At 44.5% G+C, this 24,527-nt stretch overlaps 1 protein-coding gene across 1 annotated transcript in view; it reads left to right on the top strand.

Annotated features, from left to right (window-relative positions):
* The window catches only part of PGM5 (phosphoglucomutase 5), a 321,381-nt gene that overhangs the window by 160,641 nt on the left and 136,213 nt on the right, over positions 1-24,527 (top strand). The window contains exons 7-8 of the mRNA XM_077249087.1: positions 1,586-1,701; positions 11,968-12,103. Of these exons, the coding sequence (XP_077105202.1) occupies positions 1,586-1,701; positions 11,968-12,103 (252 nt within the window). The remainder of the gene's footprint in view (positions 1-1,585; positions 1,702-11,967; positions 12,104-24,527) is intronic.

The following is a 24,527-nucleotide window of genomic DNA, read 5'->3' as shown; positions in this document are numbered from 1 at the left end:
TCTTATGGGGCCATAATCAACATTTGTGCAGCATTATATGGGGCAAATGTCTCTATGGAGCATCTTATGGGGCCCTTATTAACCTTTATGCAGCACTGTATTGGGCAAATGTATCTATGGAGCATCTTATGGCGCCATTATTAACCTTTGTGCAGCATTATTTGGGGCATATTTTAATATGGAGCATCTTATGGGGCCCATCATAAACTTTATGGAGCATTATTTGAGGCGTATTTTGTATGGAGCATCTTATGGGGCCCATCATGAACTGTATGGAGCATTATATGGGGCTCCTGATTCAATATGGATATTCAAAACCACTTAACCTACTGATATCCCAATTAATTTTACTTTTATTGGTACCTATTTTTGTTTTTGAAATTTACCAATAGCTGCTGCATTTTCCACCCTAGGCTTATACTCGAGTCATTAAGTTTTCCCAGTTTTTAGTGGCAAAGTTAGGGATCTCGGCTTATACTCGGGTATATACGGTATTTAGTTACCTCAGGGATTTTTGCTCATTTTGCTTCTTGTAGGTTTTGTGTGCTTTATGGCCAATGTGAGCATACGTTTATGTGTTGCATGTATAACAAATTAATCCAAGCTCAATTTTTGTCTGACACGACTCTCTGTTTTAAGGGCACAAAAAATTAAAAGTTTGAAAATTGCAAAATTTTGAGCAAATTTCTTTTTTTCTTAGAAATAAACACAAGTCATATCAAAGAAATTTTACCACTAGCAAGAAGTACAATATGTCACGAAAAAACATTCTCAGAATCAGTGGAATCCGTTGAAGCGTTCCAGAGTTATTACCTCATAAAGTGGTCAGAATTGTAAAAATTGTCTTGGTCATTAGGGTCAAAATTGGCTCGGTCACTAAGGAGTTAAAAATGCTTGTTTGCGATAATCTTTTAGCGCAAATGTATCTCATCATTTTGTGACTTCATTGACATTGTAACTTGCAAAAATACAGTAATTATTCCAGTTTGTAGCCTTTAACATAGTCAGTCTGAAACAGACCTGTAAATGGGAAGGGAGTTTTATAATCAGAGGAAATTGTCTTTTATTTCCACATGTGGATTTATTTATTACAATCCCTTAGTAAGAATGGTTTGTAACTGACTGGTGGAATAACAATATATTTTAAGTTGACATAGCGAAAGCACAACTGCTCCTTTTTTCAATTTGGGTCCTTAATCTATTCAAATAAAAACACGGGTTAATTTGTTTGTTATCGTTTGGAAATTTAAAGTAAAAGATTAAGACAGCTTGTGACTATGATCCTCACGTGTAAGCCAAAGATATGCTATCCAGAGTCTCCCAAGAAAAACAAACCAGCCCATGGAAACCAAATAAGAGCAGAAAACTTTCCTTATTTTTTAACTTTCGTTTTTTAACAATAGAGATATAAATCAGAACTCATATGAATATCATGGCACAGAGGAATCCTAGCTGACTTCCCATTATAATTTCAGTAAAATAGTACAAAACGTTTCTGAATGATAGGATAGCTGAATGTTACATGAACTCATCCGTCCTATGTGCAATATAGAAAATATGGGTTAATTTGGAATTTCCCTTTCAGGGTTGGAAAAGCAATGAAGCTTCCTGTGTATGAAACACCAACTGGCTGGAAATATTTTGCAAACCTAATGGATTCTGGACGTTGTTCCTTGTGTGGAGAAGAAAGTTTTGGCACCGGTAATCGAGATGCCTTTATTTACAATTCTAAGCTTGTTCTAGGTTATGACATTGCTTCTATAGGGTCATACCGGCATTTAGCTCTGCCCTTAAATTTCTAGTTATTAATGTCAAAGAGAAGAACGTATAAGGCTACATATCAGCAGAAAAGACTTTATGCGTATTTATTTTCTAATACTACTAATTTATAGGTAATATGAATTCTGTGTTATGATAGCTTTGTATTCAAGGGCAGTGAAAGATGACAAAAATGATTGAGTAAAGAAAACATTAGCATCAAAAGATATTTTTACGCCATGAAATGGGCCATAATGTATAATGTATTTTTACCCTTTATCTTTTACAAAGTTGCTCAAAATTAGGCCATAGTGGAGATATAGGGACTCCGTATGTCGCCATAAAAAAAATATAGCCCTATAAAAACCTAAGGATACCATGTTAGGGTTTTACACAACTCTGAGTTTGTATAGAGCGCTAATATGGCCATGAAGTGAGCCATTATATAGACTACATGACCTTTTTTTTTTTACTTATTGTTGGGCTGATGCAGACAGCCATGGATTCTCTCAGAGAGAATCATGCTGATTATGCAAATGGAACCCTGATCAAATTTTCTAATCGGAGTTTGTTCAGTGTGTGATCTGTCTCTCTTGGGTGAGGAGATGATTGAGAGAAAAATGTCTCCATCTTCTCTATTCTATAAGTGCGAGGAAATTAGACTGAATTCTGATGTCATCCTAATGCAGTCCAATGTTTTCCACTCAGTCAGTGACTTGCGTGGCTCAGTGTGATCCGAATATCAGATCAAACTCTGGCTTGCTGTGATTTTTTCCTCAGACAGACAGGAAAAAATTTGACATGTGCACGGCTGCATAGAATAAGGGTACCGTCACACCGTGCAATTACGATCGCTACGACGGCACGATCCGTGACGTCGCAGCGTCGTATGACTATGACTACATTGATCCTGGTGAGATCCGATGTTTTGTGGGATCACACTCAGACCGATTATACGGTCATGTGCACGAGCCCTTATGCTTAGCAGTTCCACTCTTACATGAAAACATGTAAAATGTTTCCTTTTTGTGGAAAGCTGACTCAGATGCCAAGATAAACAATCACATTAAACATAACCATATGCGGATTTAGAAAAACGTAAAGAAATCAATTATGAAAACTTTTACATTTTGAGAGTGAAATTTCTTTACTCATTGTTTCATTCTTGAAAATAATAACCTAGTGCAGCAGCGGTCACGGACAGAAGAGCTCCCCAGTGCAAGCATGGTATATGGGACCTTTGCAGCCCAAAAGCTCATCATAATGCACAATTTCACTGATTTCGAGGGGTGAAATGGGCCCCCTTACCTCCTGGGCCCCTGTGCTGCTGCACAGGTTGCACCAAAGGAATGTCGGCCCCTGACCTTGTAGCAGAATATTCCTAACCATCAATATCAATAATGCAAGTGTTAATGTGATTCAGCCGCATGCCTATGAACCATGTAAGAGATCTTTTTTAAAGCATTACATTTTTTAGCTTTGGCTTGTAAATAAAAGCAATTCTTCTGCTATAAAAGGCCAGACAGCCTTGAAACGATCTTATACAGAGTTTCCCAGAGCATTTTTTTGGCAGCATGTCTTGGAGCCGAACTCATGTTTTCAAAAACCCTTCCATTTCTGTAGAAGCGCATGGAGAATATCTGACATGTACTACTCGTGATGCATTGTGCCAACTTTAGAGCTGGGAGAAAAGCCTCTGAGCAGTTGTGATTTCATCTCTCAGTCTGATCATCTCATACAGTTGTGTCTCTGCATTCCTAAAATGTTTGGGTTTCAAACGATTTAACTCTGCTGCCTGCACATATTCGATGGGGTCATCAGTTTAGTACTGACACTGTGCCATCTTTCCACTGTGCCTTTGCCCAAATTTTGTTCATTTTTTTCATTATATGTTTGTAAATTGTGATTCTGTAAAAGTATAATTCCCAGCATGTCCTGACAAATGTTCAAAGGATACTAGGATAATGGTGCCTCACAATATCGTACATGTACAGTGGAAGTGCAGGATGAGGCTTAGGAAGTATCAAACCTCCGATCAGACACGAACATGAATTCAGACCCAACTCTAGGACCCATATTCATAAAAAAGTGGTCATGTCACCTAACAATAGCACACGGTCGTCGGGAAACAAAGCATCAACATCAAAGGAGTGGCGCTGATGTGGGCCACTTTAGCGGGTAAGAAGGGGTTGTCCAAAAATGGACAACAACTTTTAGACTTTACATATGTTTTTCTATAAGATGTCGTGAAGCAGTAATGAACTAATTGTACACTCTAATAAGTAGTGGCATGTGAAGAAGTCTATATACTTTAATGGAAGTATAAAAAAAGCATAAGATACGAACGCTTAGAAATAAGAGAAACATGGAAAGCATTTACAAGGAGCTTTTCAAGATATCTACAATGCCTACAAGTAGTATTCAACCCCCTGCAGATTTAGCAGGTTTACACATTTGGAATTAACTTGGCATTGTGACATTTGGACTGTAGATCAGCCTGGAAGTGTGAAATGCACTGTAGCAAAAAAGAATGTTATTTCTTTGTTTATTTTTTTTTTTAATTGTGAAAAGTTTTTTCAGAGGGTCATTTATTATTCAACCCCTCAACCCACCAGAATTATGTTTGGTTCACCTAAAGTATTAAGAAGTAGTTCAGGCACAAAGAACAATGAGCTTCACATGTTTGGATTAATTATCTCTTTCTCCAGCCTTTTCTGACTATTTAAGACCCTCCCCAAACTTGTGAACAGCACTCATACATGGTCAACATGGGAAAGACAAAGGAGCATTCCAAGGCCATCAGAGACAAGATCGTGGAGGGTCACAAGGCTGGCAAGGGGTACAAAACCCTTTCCAAGGAGTTGGGCCTACCTGTCTCCACTGTTGGGAGCATCATCCGGAAGTGGAAGGCTTATGGAACTACTGTTAGCCTTCCACGGCCTGGACAGCCTTTGAAGGTTTCCTCCCGTGCCGAGGCCAGGCTTGTCCGAAGAGTCAAGGCTAACCCAAGGACAACAAGGAAGGAGCTCCGGGAAGATCTCATGGCAGTGGGGACATTGGTTTCAGTCAATACCATAAGTAACGTACTCCACCGCAATGGTCTCCGTTCCAGACGAGCCCGTAAGGTACCTTTACTTTCAAAGCGTCATGTCAAGGCTTGTCTACAGTTTTGTTATGGACCTGGTGGTTAGGTGCACCCGGAATGACCTGATAGTTAAACACGGAATCGGGACGAGCTCCGGGGAAATGGGAACTCTGCTGACCGCAAACCCTACTCCTATCAACACACACTAGAAATAGCCGTGGAGCATGCCTGACTCTGCCTAGACGCCTCTTCACAGCCTAAGAGCTAACTACCCCTAAAGAAAGGAAACAAAGCCTCACTTGCCTCAGAGAAATTCCCCAAAGGTAAAAGCAGCCCCCCACAAGTATTGACTGTGAGTTAAGAGGAAATCACAAACACAGGAATGAAATAGGTTTTAGCAAAGGAGGCCAGTCTAACTAAACAGATTGAGGATAGAAAAGGGATCTTTGCGGTCAACACAAAAACTACAAAAACCACGCAGAGTGTGCAAAAAAGACCCCCGCACCGACTCATGGTGCGGTGGTGCCACTCTGCACCCCCAAAGCTTCCAGCTAGCCAGGCAATTTCATGAAAGCAAGCTGGACTAGAACTTAGCAAGAAAAACAATATGAACAAGCAGGAACTTAGCTTCTGCTGGAGTAGACAGGTCCTCAGAAAGGTCCAAGAGAGACCTGAACCAGTGCAAAGACATCGACAGCTGGCATGCACTAACAATCTGAGTGGAGTTAAATAGAGAAGCCAGTAGCAGTAAACGAGACTAGGTGAGGAACGAACCTCAATGGCTAGTAGCTCCACACACAGCCACCAGAGGGAGTTCACAGACAGAACTCACCGAAGTACCATTCATGACCACAGGAGGGAGTTCGAGAACGGAATTCACAACAGTACCCCCCCCTTGAGGAGGGGTCACCGAACCCTCACCAGAGCCCCCAGGCCAATCAGGACGAGCCAAATGAAAGGCACGAACTAAATCGGCAGCATGGACATCAGAGGCAACAACCCAGGAATTATCCTCCTGACCATAGCCCTTCCATTTGACCAAGTACTGAAGTTTCCATCTCGAAATACGAGAATCCAAAATCTTCTCCACCACATACTCCAACTCCCCCTCGACCAACACCGGAGCAGGAGGATCAACGGAGGGAACCATAGGCGCCACATATCTCTGCAGCAACGACCTATGGAACACATTATGGATGGCAAAAGAAGCAGGAAGGGCCAAACGAAATGACACAAGATTAAGAATTTCAGAAATCTTATAAGGACCAATGAAACGAGGCTTAAACTTAGGAGAAGAAACCTTCATAGGAACATAACGAGATGATAACCAAACCAAATCCCCAACACGAAGTCGGGGACCAACACGGCGACGGCGGTTAGCGAAACGTTGAGCCTTCTCTTGGGACAAGGTCAAATTGTCCACCACATGAGTCCAAATTTGTTTCAACCTGTCCACCACAGAATCCACACCAGGACAGTCCGAAGGTTCAACCTGCCCTGAAGAAAAACGAGGATGAAAACCAGAATTACAAAAAAAAGGCGAAACCAAAGTAGCCAAACTGGCCCGATTATTAAGGGCGAACTCAGCCAATGGCAAGAAGGTCACCCAATCATCCTGATCCGCAGAAACAAAGCATCTCAGATAAGTTTCCAAAGTCTGATTGGTTCGTTCGGTTTGGCCATTTGTCTGAGGATGGAAAGCCGAAGAAAAAGACAAATCAATGCCCATCTTAGCACAAAAGGACCGCCAAAACCTTGAAACAAACTGGGAACCTCTGTCAGACACGATGTTCTCCGGAATGCCATGCAAACGAACCACATGTTGGAAAAATAATGGAACCAAATCAGAGGAAGAAGGCAATTTAGGCAAGGGTACCAAATGGACCATTTTAGAGAAGCGATCACAAACCACCCAGATGACCGACATCCTTTGAGAAACAGGAAGATCTGAAATAAAATCCATGGAAACATGCGTCCAGGGCCTTTTCGGGACCGGCACGGGCAAAAGTAACCCACTGGCACGAGAACAGCAGGGCTTAGCCCGAGCACAAGTCCCACAAGACTGCACAAAAGAACGCACATCCCGCAACAAGGAAGGCCACCAAAAGGACCTAGCCACCAAATCTCTGGTACTAAAAATCCCAGGATGACCAGCCAACACCGAACAATGAACCTCAGAGATAACTCTATTAGTCCATCTATCAGGGACAAACAGTTTCTCCGCTGGACAACAGTCAGGTCTATCAGCCTGGAACTCCTGCAGCACCTGCCACAAATCAGGGGAGATGGCAGACAGAACTACCCCCTCTCTGAGAATACCAGCCGGCTCAGGAACTCCAGGAGAATCAGGCACAAAACTCCTTGAAAGGGCATCAGCCTTCACATTCTTAGAACCCGGAAGGTACGAAACCACAAAATTGAAACGGGAGAAAAACAGCGACCAACGAGCCTGTCTAGGATTCAACCGCTTGGCAGACTCGAGATAAGTCAGATTCTTGTGATCCGTCAAGACCACCACGCGATGCTTGGCTCCTTCAAGCCAATGTCGCCACTCCTCGAATGCCCACTTCATAGCCAACAACTCCCGATTGCCAACATCATAATTACGCTCAGCAGGCGAAAACTTTCTAGAAAAGAAAGCACATGGCTTCATTACAGAGCAATCAGAACTTCTCTGAGACAAAACAGCCCCTGCTCCAATTTCAGAAGCATCAACCTCGACCTGAAAAGGGAGCGAAACATCTGGCTGACACAACACAGGAGCCGAAGAGAAACGACGTTTCAACTCCTGAAAAGCCTCAACGGCCGCAGAGGACCAATTCACCACATCAGCACCCTTCTTGGTCAAATCAGTCAACGGTTTAACAACACTAGAAAAATTAGCGATGAAGCGACGGTAAAAATTGGCAAAGCCCAGAAATTTCTGAAGGCTCTTCACAGATGTAGGCCGAGTCCAATCATAAATAGCCTGGACTTTAACAGGATCCATCTCGATAGTAGAAGGGGAAAAAATGAAGCCCAAAAAGGAAACCTTCTGAACTCCAAAGAGACATTTAGATCCCTTCACAAACAAGGAATTAGCACGAAGGACCTGGAACACCATTCTGACCTGCTTCACATGGGACTCCCAATCATCCGAAAAGACCAAATATCATCCAAATATACGATCATGAATCTATCCAGATACTTTCGGAAGATGTCATGCATAAAGGACTGAAACACATAGGGAGCATTAGAAAGGCCGAATGGCATCACCAGGCACTCAAAATGGCCCTCGGGCATATTAAATGCTGTTTTCCATTCATCGCCCTGTTTAATATGCACGAGATTATACGCCCCTCGAAGGTCTATCTTGGTGAACCAACTAGCCCCTTTAATCCGAGCAAACAAATCAGACAGTAGAGGCAAAGGGTACTGAAATTTGACCGTGATTTTATTAAGAAGGCGGTAATCTATACAAGGTCTCAGAGAACCATCCTTCTTGGCCACAAAAAAGAACCCTGCTCCCAATGGTGATGAAGACGGGCGAATATGCCCTTTCTCCAAGGACTCCTTTATATAACTCCGCATAGCGGCGTGTTCTGGCACAGACAAATTGAAAAGTCGTCCCTTAGGGAACTTGCTACCAGGAATCAAATTAATAGCACAATCACAATCCCTATGAGGAGGTAGGGCACTAGATTTGGGCTCATCAAATACATCCCGGTAATCCGACAAAAACTCAGGGACTTCAGAAGGTGTGGAGGAAGATATTGACAACAATGGAACATCCCCATGTACCCCTTGACAACCCCAACTGGACACCGACATTGATTTCCAATCCAATACTGGATTATGGACCTGCAGCCATGGCAAACCCAACACGACCACATCATGCAAATTATGCAACACCAAAAAGCGAATATCCTCCTGATGCGCAGGAGCCATGCACATGGTCAACTGGGTCCAGTACTGAGGCTTATTCTTGGCCAAAGGCGTAGCATCAATTCCCCTCAAAGGAATGGGATGCTGCAAGGGCTCCAAGAAAAAACCACAGCGCCTGGCAAACTCTAAGTCCATCAAATTCAGGGCAGCGCCTGAATCCACAAATGCCATAACAGAAAAGGATGACAAAGAGCAAATCAGAGTAACGGACAAAATAAATTTAGGCTGTACAGTACCAATAGTGACGGACCTAGCGAACCGCTTAGTGCGCTTAGGACAATCAGAGATAGCATGAGTGGAGTCACCACAGTAAAAACACAGCCCATTCTGACTTCTGTGTTCTTTCCGTTCAGCTCTGGTCAAAGTCCTATCACATTGCATAGGCTCAGGCCTCTGCTCAGAGGATACCGCCAAATGGTGTACAGTTTTGCGCTCACGTAAGCGACGATCGATCTGTATGGCCAAGGACATTGATTCATTCAGACCAGCAGGCGTGGGGAACCCCACCATAACATCCTTAAGGGCTTCAGAAAGACCCTTTCTGAAAATTGCTGCCAGGGCACACTCATTCCACTGAGTAAGCACAGACCACTTTGTGAACTTCTGGCAATATACCTCCGCTTCATCCTGACCCTGACACAAAGCCAACAAAATTTTCTCTGCCTGATCCACAGAATTCGGTTCATCATAAAGCAATCCCAGCGCCAGAAAAAACGCATCTACATTACGCAATGCAGGATCTCCTTTCGCCAGGGCGAATGCCCAGTCTTGAGGGTCGCCACGCAACAAAGAAATAATGATTCTTACTTGCTGAATAGGGTCACCAGAAGAGCCGGGTCTCAGAGCAAGAAACAGTTTACAATTATTTTTGAAATTCAGAAATTTAGATCTATCCCCAGAAAACAAATCAGGAATTGGAATTCTAGGCTCCAACATCGGATTCTGAACTACATAATCTTGAATGTTTTGTACCCTTGCAGTGAGTTGATCCACACTAGATGACAGACCTTGAATGTCCATATCCACACCTGAGTCCTGAACCACCCAGAGTTTAAGGGGAAAAGAAAGACAAAACACACTGCAGAAAAAAAAAAAAAAAAAGGTCTCAGAACTTTTCTTTTCCCTCTATTGAGATGCATTAACACTTTGTGGGCCAGCTGTACTGTTATGGACCTGGTGGTTAGGTGCACCCGGAATGACCTGATAGTTAAACACGGAATCGGGACGAGCTCCGGGGAAATGGGAACTCTGCTGACCGCAAACCCTACTCCTATCAACACACACTAGAAATAGCCGTGGAGCGTGCCTGACTCTGCCTAGACGCCTCTTCACAGCCTAAGAGCTAACTACCCCTAAAGAAAGGAAACAAAGCCTCACTTGCCTCAGAGAAATTCCCCAAAGGTAAAAGCAGCCCCCCACAAGTATTGACTGTGAGTTAAGAGGAAATCACAAACACAGGAATGAAATAGGTTTTAGCAAAGGAGACCAGTCTAACTAAACAGATTGAGGATAGAAAAGGGATCTTTGCGGTCAACACAAAAACTACAAAAACCACGCAGAGTGTGCAAAAAAGACCCCCGCACCGACTCACGGTGCGGTGGTGCCACTCTGCACCCCCAGAGCTTCCAGCTAGCCAGGCAATTTCATGAAAGCAAGCTGGACTAGAACTTAGCAAGAAAAACAATATGCAACAAGTGAACAAGCAGGAACTTAGCTTCTGCTGGAGTAGACAGGTCCTCAGAAAGGTCCAAGAGAGATCTGAACCAGTGCAAAGACATCGACAGCTGGCATGCACTAACAATATGAGTGGAGTTAAATAGAGAAGCCAGTAGCAGTAAACGAGACCAGGTGAGGAACGAACCTCAATGGCTAGTAGCTCCACACACAGCCACCAGAGGGAGTTCACAGACAGAACTCACCGAAGTACCATTCATGACCACAGGAGGGAGTTCGAGAACGGAATTCACAACACAGTTTGCTCATGATCACTTGGAGGACTCTGAGACTGACTGGTTCAAGGTTCTCTGGTCTGATGAGACCAAGATCGAGATCTTTGCTGCCAACCACACACGTGACGTTTGGAGACTGGATGGCACTGCATACGACCCCAAGAATACCATCCCTGCAGTCAAGCATGGTGGTGGCAGCATCATGCTGTGGGGCTGTTTCTCAGCCAAGGTGCCTGGCCATCTGGTCCGCATCCATGGGAAGACAGATAGCACGGCCTACCTGGAGATTTTGGCCAAGAACCTCCGCTCCTCCATTAAGGATTTTTAAGATGGGTCGTCATTTCATCTTCCTACAAGATAACAACCCAAAGCACACAGCCAAGAAAACCAAGGCCTGGTTCAAGAGGCAAAAAATCAAGGTGTTGCAGTGGCCTAGTCAGTCTCCTGACCTTAACCCAATTGAAAACTTGTGGAAGGAGCTCAAGATTAAAGTCCACATGAGACACCCAAAGAACCTAGATAACTTGGAGAAGATCTGCATGGAGGAGTGGGCCAAGATAACTCCAGAGACCTGTGCCGGCCTGATCAGGTCTTATAAAAGACGATTATTAGCTGTAATTGCAAACAAAGGTTATTCCACAAAATATTAAACCTAGGGGTTGAATAATAATTGACCCACACTTTTATGTTTAAAATTTATAAAAATTTAACTGAGCAACAAAACTTTTTGGTTTGTAAGATTTATGCATCTGTTAATAAATCCTGCTCTTGTTTGAAGTTTGAAGGCTCTAACTTATTTGCATCTTATTAAACCTGCTAAATCTGCAGGGGGTTGAATACTACTTGTAGGCACTGTATTTATGCAAAAATCTATCCTACAATATTTTATAAAAGTGCCTACATTGTCTGATATTAGCAAAATTTTACCCCTCTATTAGAGGGAAATAGTCAGGAACTGTAGGGTCACCAATCCAATGACATTGCCTAGTGTTCTAGAAGACAAGTGCAGACCACTCCTTTCCATCTGCAAATGGATATTCTATTGATGAGAATATCATGTTTTAATCGTTTTGTAAATGTGGCTGTAAGTGCTGCAAGGGCATGCTGATTTCTTTCAGAATAGACATTAATTGAGCCCACGGTGTTGGCACTAACCATAGTATCAATGCAATGACAGGAATAATATACAGTACTTTTTTAAACAATTGTAGGAAAATGATATTTAGTGCACAATTACCTTTCTTCTTCCAGGTTCAGATCATCTCCGAGAAAAGGATGGACTTTGGGCTGTCTTAGTTTGGCTTTCAATTATGGCTGCCCGTAAGCAAGGTATAGAAGAAATTGTGCAAGATCACTGGACAAGGTTTGGACGCCACTACTACTGCAGGTAACCTCGTCCTGTATATTTATTATCTTTTTTTATTATTATTGTTACAAAAAATAATAAAATGGACATACAGGCAACATCTCACAATGCATTTTTGATCAAATACTTATATACTGTCACCAAAAGATCTGTTTTTGTGTTTTCTCGAAAAAATTCTATTTTTTTAATGGATTAATCTTTTTTTACTAATATATTGTTCTAATTCTGGTTTAAAACAAATACTATTTATTCATACTGGATGACAGGTATGTGGCAGAGTTGCCAAGTTGATGAATTATACTTTTCTGGACACCTTATCAAAAGTCATTGACAGTCAGTTTTAAGGACACATTGGAATACTTTAATAAGTCATTAAAGGGAACCTGTCAGCTTGTAGAGGTGGAGAAGTCATCCAAGCACCCTTTCTGAAGACGTCTCTAATGTTACTGTATGGCTCTGTTGTTTTATGTGAGATAATTATGTGATTTTATATTCACTAACCTGCAGCAGCCTGTTAGCCTAGGATAGGGTTAACATTTAATGCCAACCCAGGTAGGGAGGAGTTACTGGTGCAGTTTGTACAGTAAGCTAATTTCTGTTAGGCGGTTATGGTTGAGCTATTGGAGTAGCAAGAACCTAAGCTATAGGCCACAGGTGGGAAGTGTGCTGCGATTAGGAATTGAAGTGTTAAAGTGCAGAACAGAATCTTACTCTGACCAGGAAAGGGCACTGGATATTTCACCATAGTAGATGATATCGATAGTAGTAGAAGAAATGCTCTGTTACTCTGCAACTGTACTGAACATCTGTTATGACATGTTATGCCACTTACCAACTCAAGTGTGAGCCTCTGCCTTATGTGGAAGAAATGCTACAAGAAATGCGCGCCGTTTCCCAAATGTTAATGATCTGGTTCAAGAAAGGAAGTAAACCTGTTTTTAACTATATAAAACTGCTGTTGGCCTTTCTGATTCGTTGGATGAAGTTTAGATCTTCATACATTCGTACCACTTGTGGTCCAAAAAGGGTGAGCACATGCATACTCATGTGTACCATAGCAGGGTGTATTGGGATAAGGAAGTAATCATCGGCAACTCTCGTCCCTTACAAGCTGGACTTGGACAGCATGAATCGGAGGTTAGCTGCATGAGTCCAGGTATATTTTTCCTTGACTATTCTTGCACCGTTCCTGGCTGGCTTCTCTCGACATTGCTTTAGATCAGACTGCAGTCCTTTGGCTGTTCCTGTCTGGCCTACAGACTGGGACAGCCAAATCATTGGACACAATGGCATTCTGCAACATGTGGTCACCCTCTGCCTGGTATCTTTATGTGGTGCTCTGCTTACATATGCATCCTTATGGGCTTATGACAGGTCACTGATCCTTCAGAAAAAAAAATAACTTCATCAAAATGGCGGCAGCGCATTTACAGTAGCACCTATCGCATAATGCATATAATATTGTTGGCATAGGGAAAAAAAATAATTTCAGCAAAATGGCAGCATTGGCGGCTCATGCTCAGTAGCATACTGTATATTGCTAGCTAATAGATGCTACTGTTCAAGCGCCATCGGTGGCTCCTTTTTGTTGGTGGAAAAATAAAATTAGTTGTAGCAAAATGGCAGCGGTGTTTGAATAATAGCATCTATCGGCATGCGATAAATGCTACTTAACATGCATCGGCACCATTTTGCTGGAGGAAAAAAATGTGGCTGCAGCAAAATGGTGGCGGCGCTTGCGCAGTAGGCCCTATCAGTAGCATCAAATGAATGGGTCTGTGCACATTTCAGTGTGTTTCCACAGACTGTGTGTCTGTGTGCCCCACACGTAGACATGTCCATTTTTTGCAGTCAGCACGGGCCGCAAAATGTTCCGCACATGTGCACACGGAGAACACACATGGATGTCATCCTTGTGACACTCATCGGCGCTGGGGAAGAAGCGCTACAGTTAGCGCTGATCACTGGCACCGTGTGCTGAAGACGTCTATCATCATTCTCCTCTGCTCTGCCAGCGAACGAGAATGATAAGGGTTATAGTCAAGTCAGAACAATGACAGCAGGTGGGGGCTTTTGGGACTATTACTCCCATCAACCTCCACCTGCTGCCGCTAATAACAGTGACAGCAGGAGTGAATGATGGGGGTATTCCTCACCTGCCACCTGCGCTATAACTAAATAAATGAATGAAAAACCCGGCGTGGGTTCCCCCGTATTTTCTATAAACAGTCAGGCAAAACTTACAGCTAAGGCCTGCAACACTCAGCTGTCAGCTTCAGCAAGGCTGGTTATCAAGAATTTTTAATAATTTAAATAATTTAAAAAAAATGGTGTGGGGACCCTCCCATTTTTGACAACCAGCCTTGCTAAAGCTGACAGCTGGGGGCTGGTATTCTCAGGAAGGTAAGGGGCCATTGATATAAGCTCCCCCAGCCTAAAAATAGCAGCCCTCAGCTGCTCAAAAAAGGCACATCTATTAGATGCGCCAATTCTGGCGCTTTGCCTGGCTCTTCCCACTTGCCCTGTAGCGGTGGCAAGTGGGATTCATATCTGTGGCGTTGATGTCACCTTTGTATTTTCAGGTGATATCAAGCCTACGGCTTAGTACTGGAGAGGCGACCTAATCGGTAATAAGGAAAGATCGGAGGACATGGTAGCAGAATTTTTTCGGATAGTTAGGGGTTGGTTATCTCCAGTGGCTAGTGTGGGTCCTAGCGGTGTTTGGCAAGTTAGTGTTTACACAGTTGGAATGGCCTTCTCAGTGGAACCTCTTTCAAATTGTAGCAACCCTGCTGGCATCACTGCATGGCCTCCCATCCTCCACCTGCATTACATTCAAACTCACTTACTTCTCTGGGCCTTGTTGTGACTTCTCTATGCTGCCAGCTCCATGCTGAATCTGGTGCTGAGATTGAAATATGGTATCCCTGTGGTTGTAAAGAACATTCAGGTGGTCTTTGCCTTGTGAAGCCTGTACTCCAAAACCCTGGGCCAGTAGGAGAGGCTGCCCCTGGCGAGAGTACTCCCTCTCCATCTAAGTTAATGACTGTTTCTCTGACTTCTGGGAGCTTTGGTGTGTTTAAGCCGCCTATCATATGGAGTCGGTGTATGGTCTCCGTTCTACAGCTCCAGAACCCGGTGTGGGCGTTGCCTGATAATGGCCGAGCCCTGCTAAAGACAGTCTAGTCCTGCAAGGACAACTTCAGCTCCAAGTTGGAGCCTTATACATGAAGAAGTTTGTTTTCCGTATGCTGTCTGTTATGCCCATGGGTCATTTTGAGCCAAGGACTCTACTGGAACTCTTGACCATAGCGGATGGTAAAGTGCTTCATTTGAACTTACCCAGTCTTGAGAAGTGTCTGGTTCCCATGCGTCAAAGACACTCAGCAGTGTCATCTTCTTCAGCTGGTCTGCTAGTCGTCGAGTCAAAGTGTGCTGACGTCACCGAAAATGGGGAAACGGTGACGATGTCTCCACACATCTGCAGCGACTATACCAGTAAACTGTTAGTCGTCGAGTCAAGGTGTGCTAACGTCACCGAAGATGGGGAAGCGGTAACGATCTCTCCACACATCTCCCACAACTATACCTGTAATCCATTGCTAGGAGCATCCCTGGCGTTTGGATGATTTCTTCTGGATAACGGGCAGAAGATGGTTCCTATGTGGATACCTTCAGCGTCCTTGTGGCCGACTGGTGAAGACTTCAAAACAGAAGTTTGTTCACCTCAATTTTTCTCTGACCCGGTGGAGCTGTTGTTCTCCACACTCATCTCTACTGACTTTTCCTGTGTTCTGTATCCGGGAGCTTTTCTCCTACCTGTTGGGCAAAAGTTGAACCCCGTGGGAGGGTTTCCAGTTTCCAAGTGTCTGGCTGGTGTAGATGTTAAGACAGCAGCATTCAAGTCCATTTTACCTGTCTACCTGGAGGAGGTGGTCCAGCTCATTGTGGAAGCTAACCCTGTTGAGCACCAAGAGACTTTGTTTTCTGTGATTCCTGTTGACCCGCCTGCCTTGTTCTACCCTGAAGATGTCATGTTGGCCTGGACTGTGTGTGGACCTATTCTTCTGCTAATCATCCTGGCGAGCTTGAAGAAGATTGGCCGTAAGGGGGGGGTACTGTAACAACCCTGCTGGCATCACTGCATGGCCTCCCATCCCCCACCTGCATTACATTCAAACTCACTTACTTCTCTGGGCCTTGTTGTGACTTCTCTATGCTGCCAGCTCCATGCTGTGTGCCTCATGTCTGCTGCTTGCTCTGTGCATGCTCTGTCTGTGTGCATAGGGGGGCGGCGCCGGCAACTCCTGTTTCTTATAGAGAGTGTGTACACCTTGCTAAGGTGTCCCTGGCCAATCGCCATGAGGCTTCCTGTATTTAAGACATCCCCACCCATTGGTGGTGGCCTCCCTCAGTCAGTTCTTAGCTGCTGAGATGCCAGGCCCTGTCTCGCTTACTCTCATGTCCGCCACCCAGGAGGGCGTTGTACCCTGGTCTGTTTTCTGTGTAGCCACCCAGCGGGGCGTCGTACCCTGGCTTGTGTCCATGTCTCTATGTGGAGCGGCCCCACACCTCTGCAGGGCCGAGGGGTACCCGGAGCCGGATCTCTGGGTCTCTGCTCTGAGGTTGTCACGGTGGCTAGACCCGGTCCGTGGCCCTGTCTGTCAGTGGGGGACGTCCAGTGCAATAAGTGGTGTTGTAACGGTGCAGTTGTGGGGTGCAGGTCGCGGTAATAACGAGGACACCAGGTTGCAGTCTCTTTACCTCTTTACTGGAGATCTCTGAGTCCTCAGTCCAGAATACGGTTCACCAGGCTGCGCAAGTCCGGCCGGTCCAATGGCACCTCCAGAGTTCACTTCACAGGTGGAAATCGGTGCCTTCCTTCTTAGCGCTATGTGTTGTAGTCCTTCCCTGCTGTGCTTACGGAAAGTACCCCACAACCGTTGTGTCTGTTTCTTAAGTTCCCTCACAACTCGATTAAATGATGTTCTTCTAATCTTCCGTCCCTTCCTGATGTTACAGTTAGAACGGCACCCGTTTGTCGGATAGGCCTGGAGTTCTTCCGGGACCCTAGAGACGCCCCTCTCCCGCAATTGCCTCCCAAGACTTCATAGGTGATATGTGTTAGACAGCCCGCCTTAAACTGACTGTCCTGCCGCTGTTTGGAGTATTGCTCGTTCCGGCCACCGGTAGTGCGCCTCAGTAGGGTGTTGCTCCGGTCTTACAGCACGACCCCTACTGGAATTCTCCTATTGCTTACTCTCGTTTCTCACTCAGCACAATCTATCTCGCTTCTAGTCCTTTCTTGGGTCCCGCCGCTTCCCGGAGCTGGCGCGGACCCGTTACGTTCTTTTCAATGCCAAGCCTCTGTCAGGATCCCACCCCTGACAGAGACCCTACTGTCTCTTCCTCCACAACACCCTCTGCCACTAGGTGTTGCTTCGTCCAATCCAGTCAGCTTTCTGATCTAACTTCCTGCCTGACCCCCAGTTTACCCACTATGGTGGGGAGTGGCCTAATGAATAGAACCCTTAGCTCCCCCCCGAGGCCCGGCTGTGAAATGTATTGGTGTCTGTGATACCTGATCAGATGAACTCCTTCAGTGCCATCGGACGCACCATGGCTCCCCATAGTGGCGGAGCCACAGTACTGCAACGACCAGGACTCTGGGGCGCTGCATATGTCTCTGTGCCTAGTCTCGTTCCTGACTCTGTCTTAGTCTAGTCTAGTCTAGTCTAGTTCCTGTGTCTGTTTATATCCCTGTCTTGGTTTGCTTTTTCTGCTGTGCGTACTGTGTCTTGCTTTGCCCTGCTCTGCCCTCTGTGTCTTGCTTTTACTACTCTTTCGGCTCCGCTCTCTGCAACCTTGCTTTGCTCCTTGCTCTGCATTCTGTGACCTTGCTCTGCACTCTGTGGTTTTGCACTCGGCTCTGCACTCTGAGTCTTGCTCTGCACTCTGACTATGCTCTGCGCTCAGCTCTGCACTCTGTGGCTTTGCTCTCAGCTCTGCTCTCTGTAGCTTTGCTCTGCACTTTGCTCTGTACTCTGACTTTGCTCTGCACTCTGTGGCCCTGCTCTGCAGCTCCGCTCAGCTCTCGCTCTGCGGCTCCACTTCTTGTGGTTCTACCTTGCTCTTGCTGTTCTGCCTGGCTCCGCTCCTTGCGGTTCTACTTCTCCCTCTCTTGGCTCTGCCTCCTGCGTTTCTGCACTTGGCTCCACCTCCTGCTCTTGGCTCCGCCTCCTGCATTTCTGTTCTTGGCTCTAGCTCATGTGCTTTCGCTCTGCATCCGCTCTTGTGGTCTTTATCTACCTATTCTTAAGTCCTTGTGTCTGAACAGGTTCTTACCTGTTCTACGTACCGGCCTGCAGACTGGTCCCTACCGCTTCTTCCAGTGTACCTGCCTGCCTACCAGAGAGCCAGCCGTGACCGCCTGCCTGCCAGTGTCTCTATTGTACCCGTCTGTCTGCCTGTGTCCCAGCCGTGCCCGCCTGTCTGCCAGAGTGCCAGCCGTGCCCGCTTGCCTGTTTATGTTCCGTTCCCCGGTGGGATCAGCAGCCACAGCCAGACACCACCCTGGAGTGGTACCTGGTAGCTTCCTATTGCACAAGTCTGACCTCACCATCAGAGGCTCCAGCGAACACCTAGGAAGCTACTTAGTTACGCCCCTTCCAGGGAAGTTTGGTCTGTGGTCCAGTGGGGCCACACCCCCGCACGCCCGCGCCAACCAGTCTGGGCGCTAGCGTGACACAAATGTTAGTGTTACTTCGGAGACCCCCGTCACTCCCGTGTCTACTTCGAGCAGCACGGAAGATTTGACTTTCTTAGACAGCAGAGCTAGGGGAGAAGACTCTGTCTGTTTTAACAGTCCAATGGGGGCTCATTTGAAGCAGGAAGTGAAAGAGAAAATCTGGAAGGACGAATATGTTGAGATTTTTCCCTATTACTATTGGATAAATTCAATCTTGGTAGGGTTAAGCCGGGTGTGAGTAAGAAAGACGAGGAGCAACAGAGATGTTACTGCCTCATTTCTCAAATAATAATAATAATTATTATTATTTTATTTATATAGCGCCAACATATTCCGCAGCGCTTTACAAATTATAGAGGGGATTTGTACAGACAATAGACATTACAGTGTAACAAAATCACAGTTCAAAATAGATACCAAGAGGAGTGAGGGCCCTGCTCACAAGCTTACAATCTATAGGAAAATCTTTCATAACTGGTTGCAAGCGTTTACTATATTGACTAGTGTGATAGGCAGGAAGCCGTCTGATAATTGTTCGGCTCTCTTTTGCAATTTAGACTCGATCGAGGACATTTACTACAATTACGGCAGTACAGTATGGCTGTAATATGATGAACTTAGGAAGAGGAAAGCGGTTCAACCAATTTGTGTTGGGACCATAAAGATATTAGTGGATGGTTGTGCCTAATGGCAGCTCCAAAGTAGTCATCACAGTCCTTTCCGGGGAGTTCTTTAGGTGTCACAAGTACGGCAGCATTCTCTTTCGGTACAGGAAAAGGTGTGTTTGCAATTCAATGAAAAAGAGTGCCGTTTTGGGTCATCATGCAAGTTTAAGCATGACTGCTCTGAATGTGGAGGATCCCACAGTCGTACCAAATGTTGTAAGCAGAAAAAGGGCAAAGCCAGAGAGTCTTCAACAAAAAAGGAAGACTCTGGTGAGAGCCGATCATATGCTACCTTTTTTAAGTTGGTATCCTGATTGGGAGGTGGCCTGCTTGTTGCACAAGGATTTCATTTTTCGCTTTAAGATCCCATCTTTTTTTTAACCATATACTATGCTGCCGAACAATTTACGGTCGGCCTGTATGCAAGGGGATATTGTTAAGTACAATTTGCTTGGCAAGATTGCCGAACCTTTTGAAGGTTTCCCCCTGGGAGTGAGTCCGGCAAAGGAGCCTAATGAGTTTAGGCCAATACACCATTTTTCACATCTGACCGGTTCGTCGGTTAATGACGGTATAAGCCCAGCATTGGTGTCAGTTTCCTATGTACACGTTGATAAGGCAGTCGAGTGGGTGCATAGGCTTGGAAGGGGGTCGTTGATGGCTAAAACAGCTATTGAGTCCTCATTCCGTTTGCTTCCGGTGAATCCAAAGAGTTTTCATTAAGCTGTTTTTGTGATAATAGTTTTTATGTGGATTGTTGTTTGCCTATGAATTGTTAGATTTCAGGTGCTTATTTTGAGAAATTTAGCTGTTTCATTGAATGGGTAGGGAGAGCAGACTTCGGTTTGGACTCAATTTTGCATTACTTGGATGATTTCTTTTGTATTTCACCAGTGGGGTCCCCAATTTGTTTGTCGCTACTCAGTATGACTGAACAGGTGACCCAACGTTTTGGTATTCCTTTGGCTCATGAAAAGACAGAGGGACCGTCAACAGTGTTGAAGTTTTGGGCATTGAGATTGTCAATATGGTATACTATTTGCCAGCAGACAAATTGTTGGATTTGTAGGTCAGCGAATAGGAGGCCTTGCAGGCCAAAAAACTTTGACTGCGACAGTTGCAATCTCTGTTAGGTAAACTTAGTTTTGCTTGCAGAATTTTGTCTATGGGTAGGGTGTTTTCAGGCAGGATGGCACAAGCTACAACAGGTGTTAAGCACCCTTAGCATTTTATTTGGTTGAATGGGGAGCATAAAGTGGATCTGAAGGTTCGGGCTCAGTTCTTGCAGTTGTTTAATGGACGATCAATGTGGTGGGAGCAAGTAGTATCCAATGTGAACTTGGTGCTTTATACTGATGCATGGAAGTGCATTTGAACAGCAAGGTGGCTTGTTGTTGAAGGGAAATAGAGGAAAAAAAATAAATCTTTAAATCTTCAGCATAGCGAGTGTGAGCGAGCTGAGTGTGACCTGAGTGTAAGTGTGGACGGCGGTAAGTGTGACTTGTGATTCAGTGACTTTGGAATCAGGGAGTTGCCAAGGGAGGAATTGCTGTTCCAAGTGTTAACCCCTTCATGACCTTGCCGTTTTTTGCAATTCTGACCAGTGTCCCTTTATGAGGTAATAACTCAGGAACGCTTCAACGGATCCTAGCGATTCTGAGATTGTTTTTTCGTGACATATTGGGCTTCATGATAGTGGTAAATTTAGGTCGATAATTTCTGAGTTTATTTGTGAAAAAAACGGAAATTTGGCAAAAATTTTGAAAATTTCGCAATTTTCACATTTTGAATTTTTATTCTGTTAAACCAGAGAGTTATGTGACACAAAATAGTTAATAAATAACATTTCCCACATGTCTACTTTACATCAGCACAATTTTGGAAACAAATTTTTTTTTTGCTAGGAAGTTATAAGGGTTAAAATTTGACCAGTGATTTCTCATTTTTACAACAAAATTTACAAAACCATTTTTTTTAGGGATCACTTCACATTTGAAGTCAGTTTGAGGGTTCTATATGGCTGAAAATACCCAAAAGTGACACCATTCTAAAAACTGCACCCCTCAAGGTGCTCAAAACCACATTCAAGAAGTTTATTAACCCTTCAGGTGTTTCACAGCAGCAGAAGCAACATGGAAGTAAAAAATGAACATTTAACTTTTTAGTCACAAAAATGATATTTTAGCGAAAAAATTTTTATTTTCCCAAGGGTAAAAGGAGAAACTGGACCACGGACGTTGTTGTCCAATTTGTCCTGAGTACGCTGATACCTCATATGTGGGGGTAAACCACTGTTTGGGCGCACGGCAGGGCTCGGAAGGGAAGGAGCGCCATTTGACTTTTTCAATGAAAAATTGGCTCCAATCTTTAGCGGACACCATGTCGGGTTTGGAGAGCCCCCGTGTGCCTAAACATTGGAGCTCCCCCACAAGTGACCCCATTTTGGAAACTAGACCCCCCAAGGAACTTATCTAGAAGCATAGTGAGCACTTTAAACCCCCAGGTGCTTCACAAATTGATCCGTAAAAATGAAAAAGTACTTTTTTTTCACGAAAAAATTATTTTAGCCTCAATTTTTTCATTTTCACATGGGCAACAGGATAAAATGGATCCTAAATTTTGTTGGGCAATTTCTCCTGAGTACACCAATACCTCACATGTGGGGGTAAACCACTGTTTGGGCACATGGTAAGGCTCGGAAGGGAAGGAGCGCCATTTGACTTTTTGAATGGAAAATTAGCTCCAATCGTTAGCGGACACCATGTCGCGTTTGGAGAGCCCCTGTGTGCCTAAACATTGGAGCTCCCCTACAAGTGACCCCATTTTGGAAACTAGACCCCCCAAGGAACTTATCTAGATCATAGTAAACACTTATAACCCCCAGGTGCTTCACAGAAGTTTATAACGCAGAGCCGTGAAAATAAAAAAATAATTTTTCTTTCCTCAAAAATGATTTTTAGCCCAGATTTTTTTATTTTCCCAAGGGTAATAGGAGAAATTGGACCCCAAATGTTGTTGTCCAGTTTGTCCTGAGTACGATGATACCCCATATGTGGGGGTAAACCACTGTTTGGGCGCATGGCAGGGCTCGGAAGGGAAGGCACGCCATTTGGCTTTTTGAATGGAAAATTAGCTCCAATCATTAGCGGACACCATGTCGCGTTTGGAGAGCCCCTGTGTGCCTAAACATTGGAGCTCCCGCACAAGCGGCCCCATTTTGGAAACTAGACCTCCCAAGGAACTAATCTAGATGTGTGGTGAGCACTTTGAACCCCCAAGTGCTTCACAGAAGTTTATAACGCAGAGCCATGAAAATAAAAAATAATTTTTCTTTTCTCAAAAATGATTTTTTAGCCCACAATTTTTTATTTTCCCAAGGGTAATAGGAGAAATTGGACCCCAAAAGTTGTTTTCCAGTTTCTCCTGAGTACGATGATACCCCATATGTGGGGGTAAACCACTGTTTTGGCACACGTCGGGGTTTGGAAGGGAAGTAGTGACGTTTTGAAATGCAGACTTTGATGGAATGCTCTGCGGGCGTCAGGTTGCGTTTGCAGAGCCCCTGATGTGCCTAAACAGTAGGAACTCCCCACAATTGACTCCATTTTGGAAACTAGACCCCCAAGGGAACTTATCTAGATGTGTAGTGAGCACTTTGAACCCCCAAGTGCTTCACAGAAGTTTATAACGCAGAGCCGTGAAAATAAAAAATGTGTTTCCTTTCCTCAAAAATATTTTTTTAGCCCAGAATTTTTTTATTTTTGCAAGAGTAACAGGAGAAATTGGACCCCAAAAGTTGTTGTCCAGTTTCTCCTGAGTACGCTGATACCCCATATGTGGGGGTAAACCACTGTTTTGGCACACGTCGGGGCTCGGAAGGGAAGTAGTGACGTTTTGGAATGCAGAATTTGATGGAATGGTCTGCGGGCATCATGTTACGTTTGCAGAGCCCCTGATATGCCTAAACAGTAGAAACCCCCCACAAGTGACCCCATTTTGGAAACTAGACCCCCCAAGGAACTTATCTAGATGTGTGGTGAGCACGTTCAACCCCCAAGTGCTTCACAGAAGTTTACAACGCAGAGCCGTGAAAATAAAAAATCATTTTTCTTTCCTCAAAAAAGATGTTTTAGCAAGCAATTTTTTATTTTCACAAGGGTAACAGGAGAATTTGGACACCAATATTTGTTGCCCAGTTTGTTGTGAGTACGCTGATACCCCATATGTGGGGGTAAACCACTGTTTGGGCACACGTCAGGGCTCGGAAGGGAAGTAGTGACATTTGAAATGCAGACTTTGATGGAATGGTCTGCGGGCGTCACATTGCATTTGCAGAGCCCCTGATGTGCCTAAACAGTAGAAACACCCCACAAGTGACCCCATTTTGGAAACTAGACCCCCGAAGGAACTTATCTAGATGTGTGGTGAGCACTTTCAACCCCCAAGTGCTTCACAGAAGTTTATAACGCAGAGCCGTGAAAATAAAAAATAATTGTTCTTTCCTCAAAAATTATGTTTTAGCAAGTAATTTTTTATTTTTGCAAGGGTAACAGGAGAAATTGGACCCCAACAGTTGTTGCCCAGTTTGTCCTGAGTACGCTGGTACCCCAAATGTGGGGGTAAACCACTGTTTGGGCGCACGTCGGGGCTTGGAAGGGCGGGAGCACCATTTGACTTTTTGAACGCAAGATTGGCTGGAATCAATGGTGGCGCCATGTTGCGTTTGGAGACCCCTGATGTGCCTAAAACAGTGGAAACCCCTCAATTCTAACTTCAACACTAACCCCAACACACCCCTAATCCTAATCCCAACTGTAGCCATAACCCTAATCACAACCCTAACCCCAACACACCCCTAACCACAACCCTAACCGCAACACAACCGTAACCCTAATTCCAACCCTAATCCTAACCCTAATCCCAACCGTAACCCTAATCCCAACCCTAACCACAACTGTAACCCCAACACACCCCTAACCCTATCCGTAACCCTAACCACAAGCCTATTCTTAACCCTATTTCCAACCCTAGC

The sequence above is a fragment of the Ranitomeya variabilis genome, chromosome 1 (assembly GCF_051348905.1).
Source record: "Ranitomeya variabilis isolate aRanVar5 chromosome 1, aRanVar5.hap1, whole genome shotgun sequence".
Taxonomy (NCBI): Eukaryota; Metazoa; Chordata; class Amphibia; order Anura; family Dendrobatidae; genus Ranitomeya; species Ranitomeya variabilis.
Note: the sequence above shows the minus strand (reverse complement) of the source record. Positions and strands in the feature narration are given on the sequence as shown.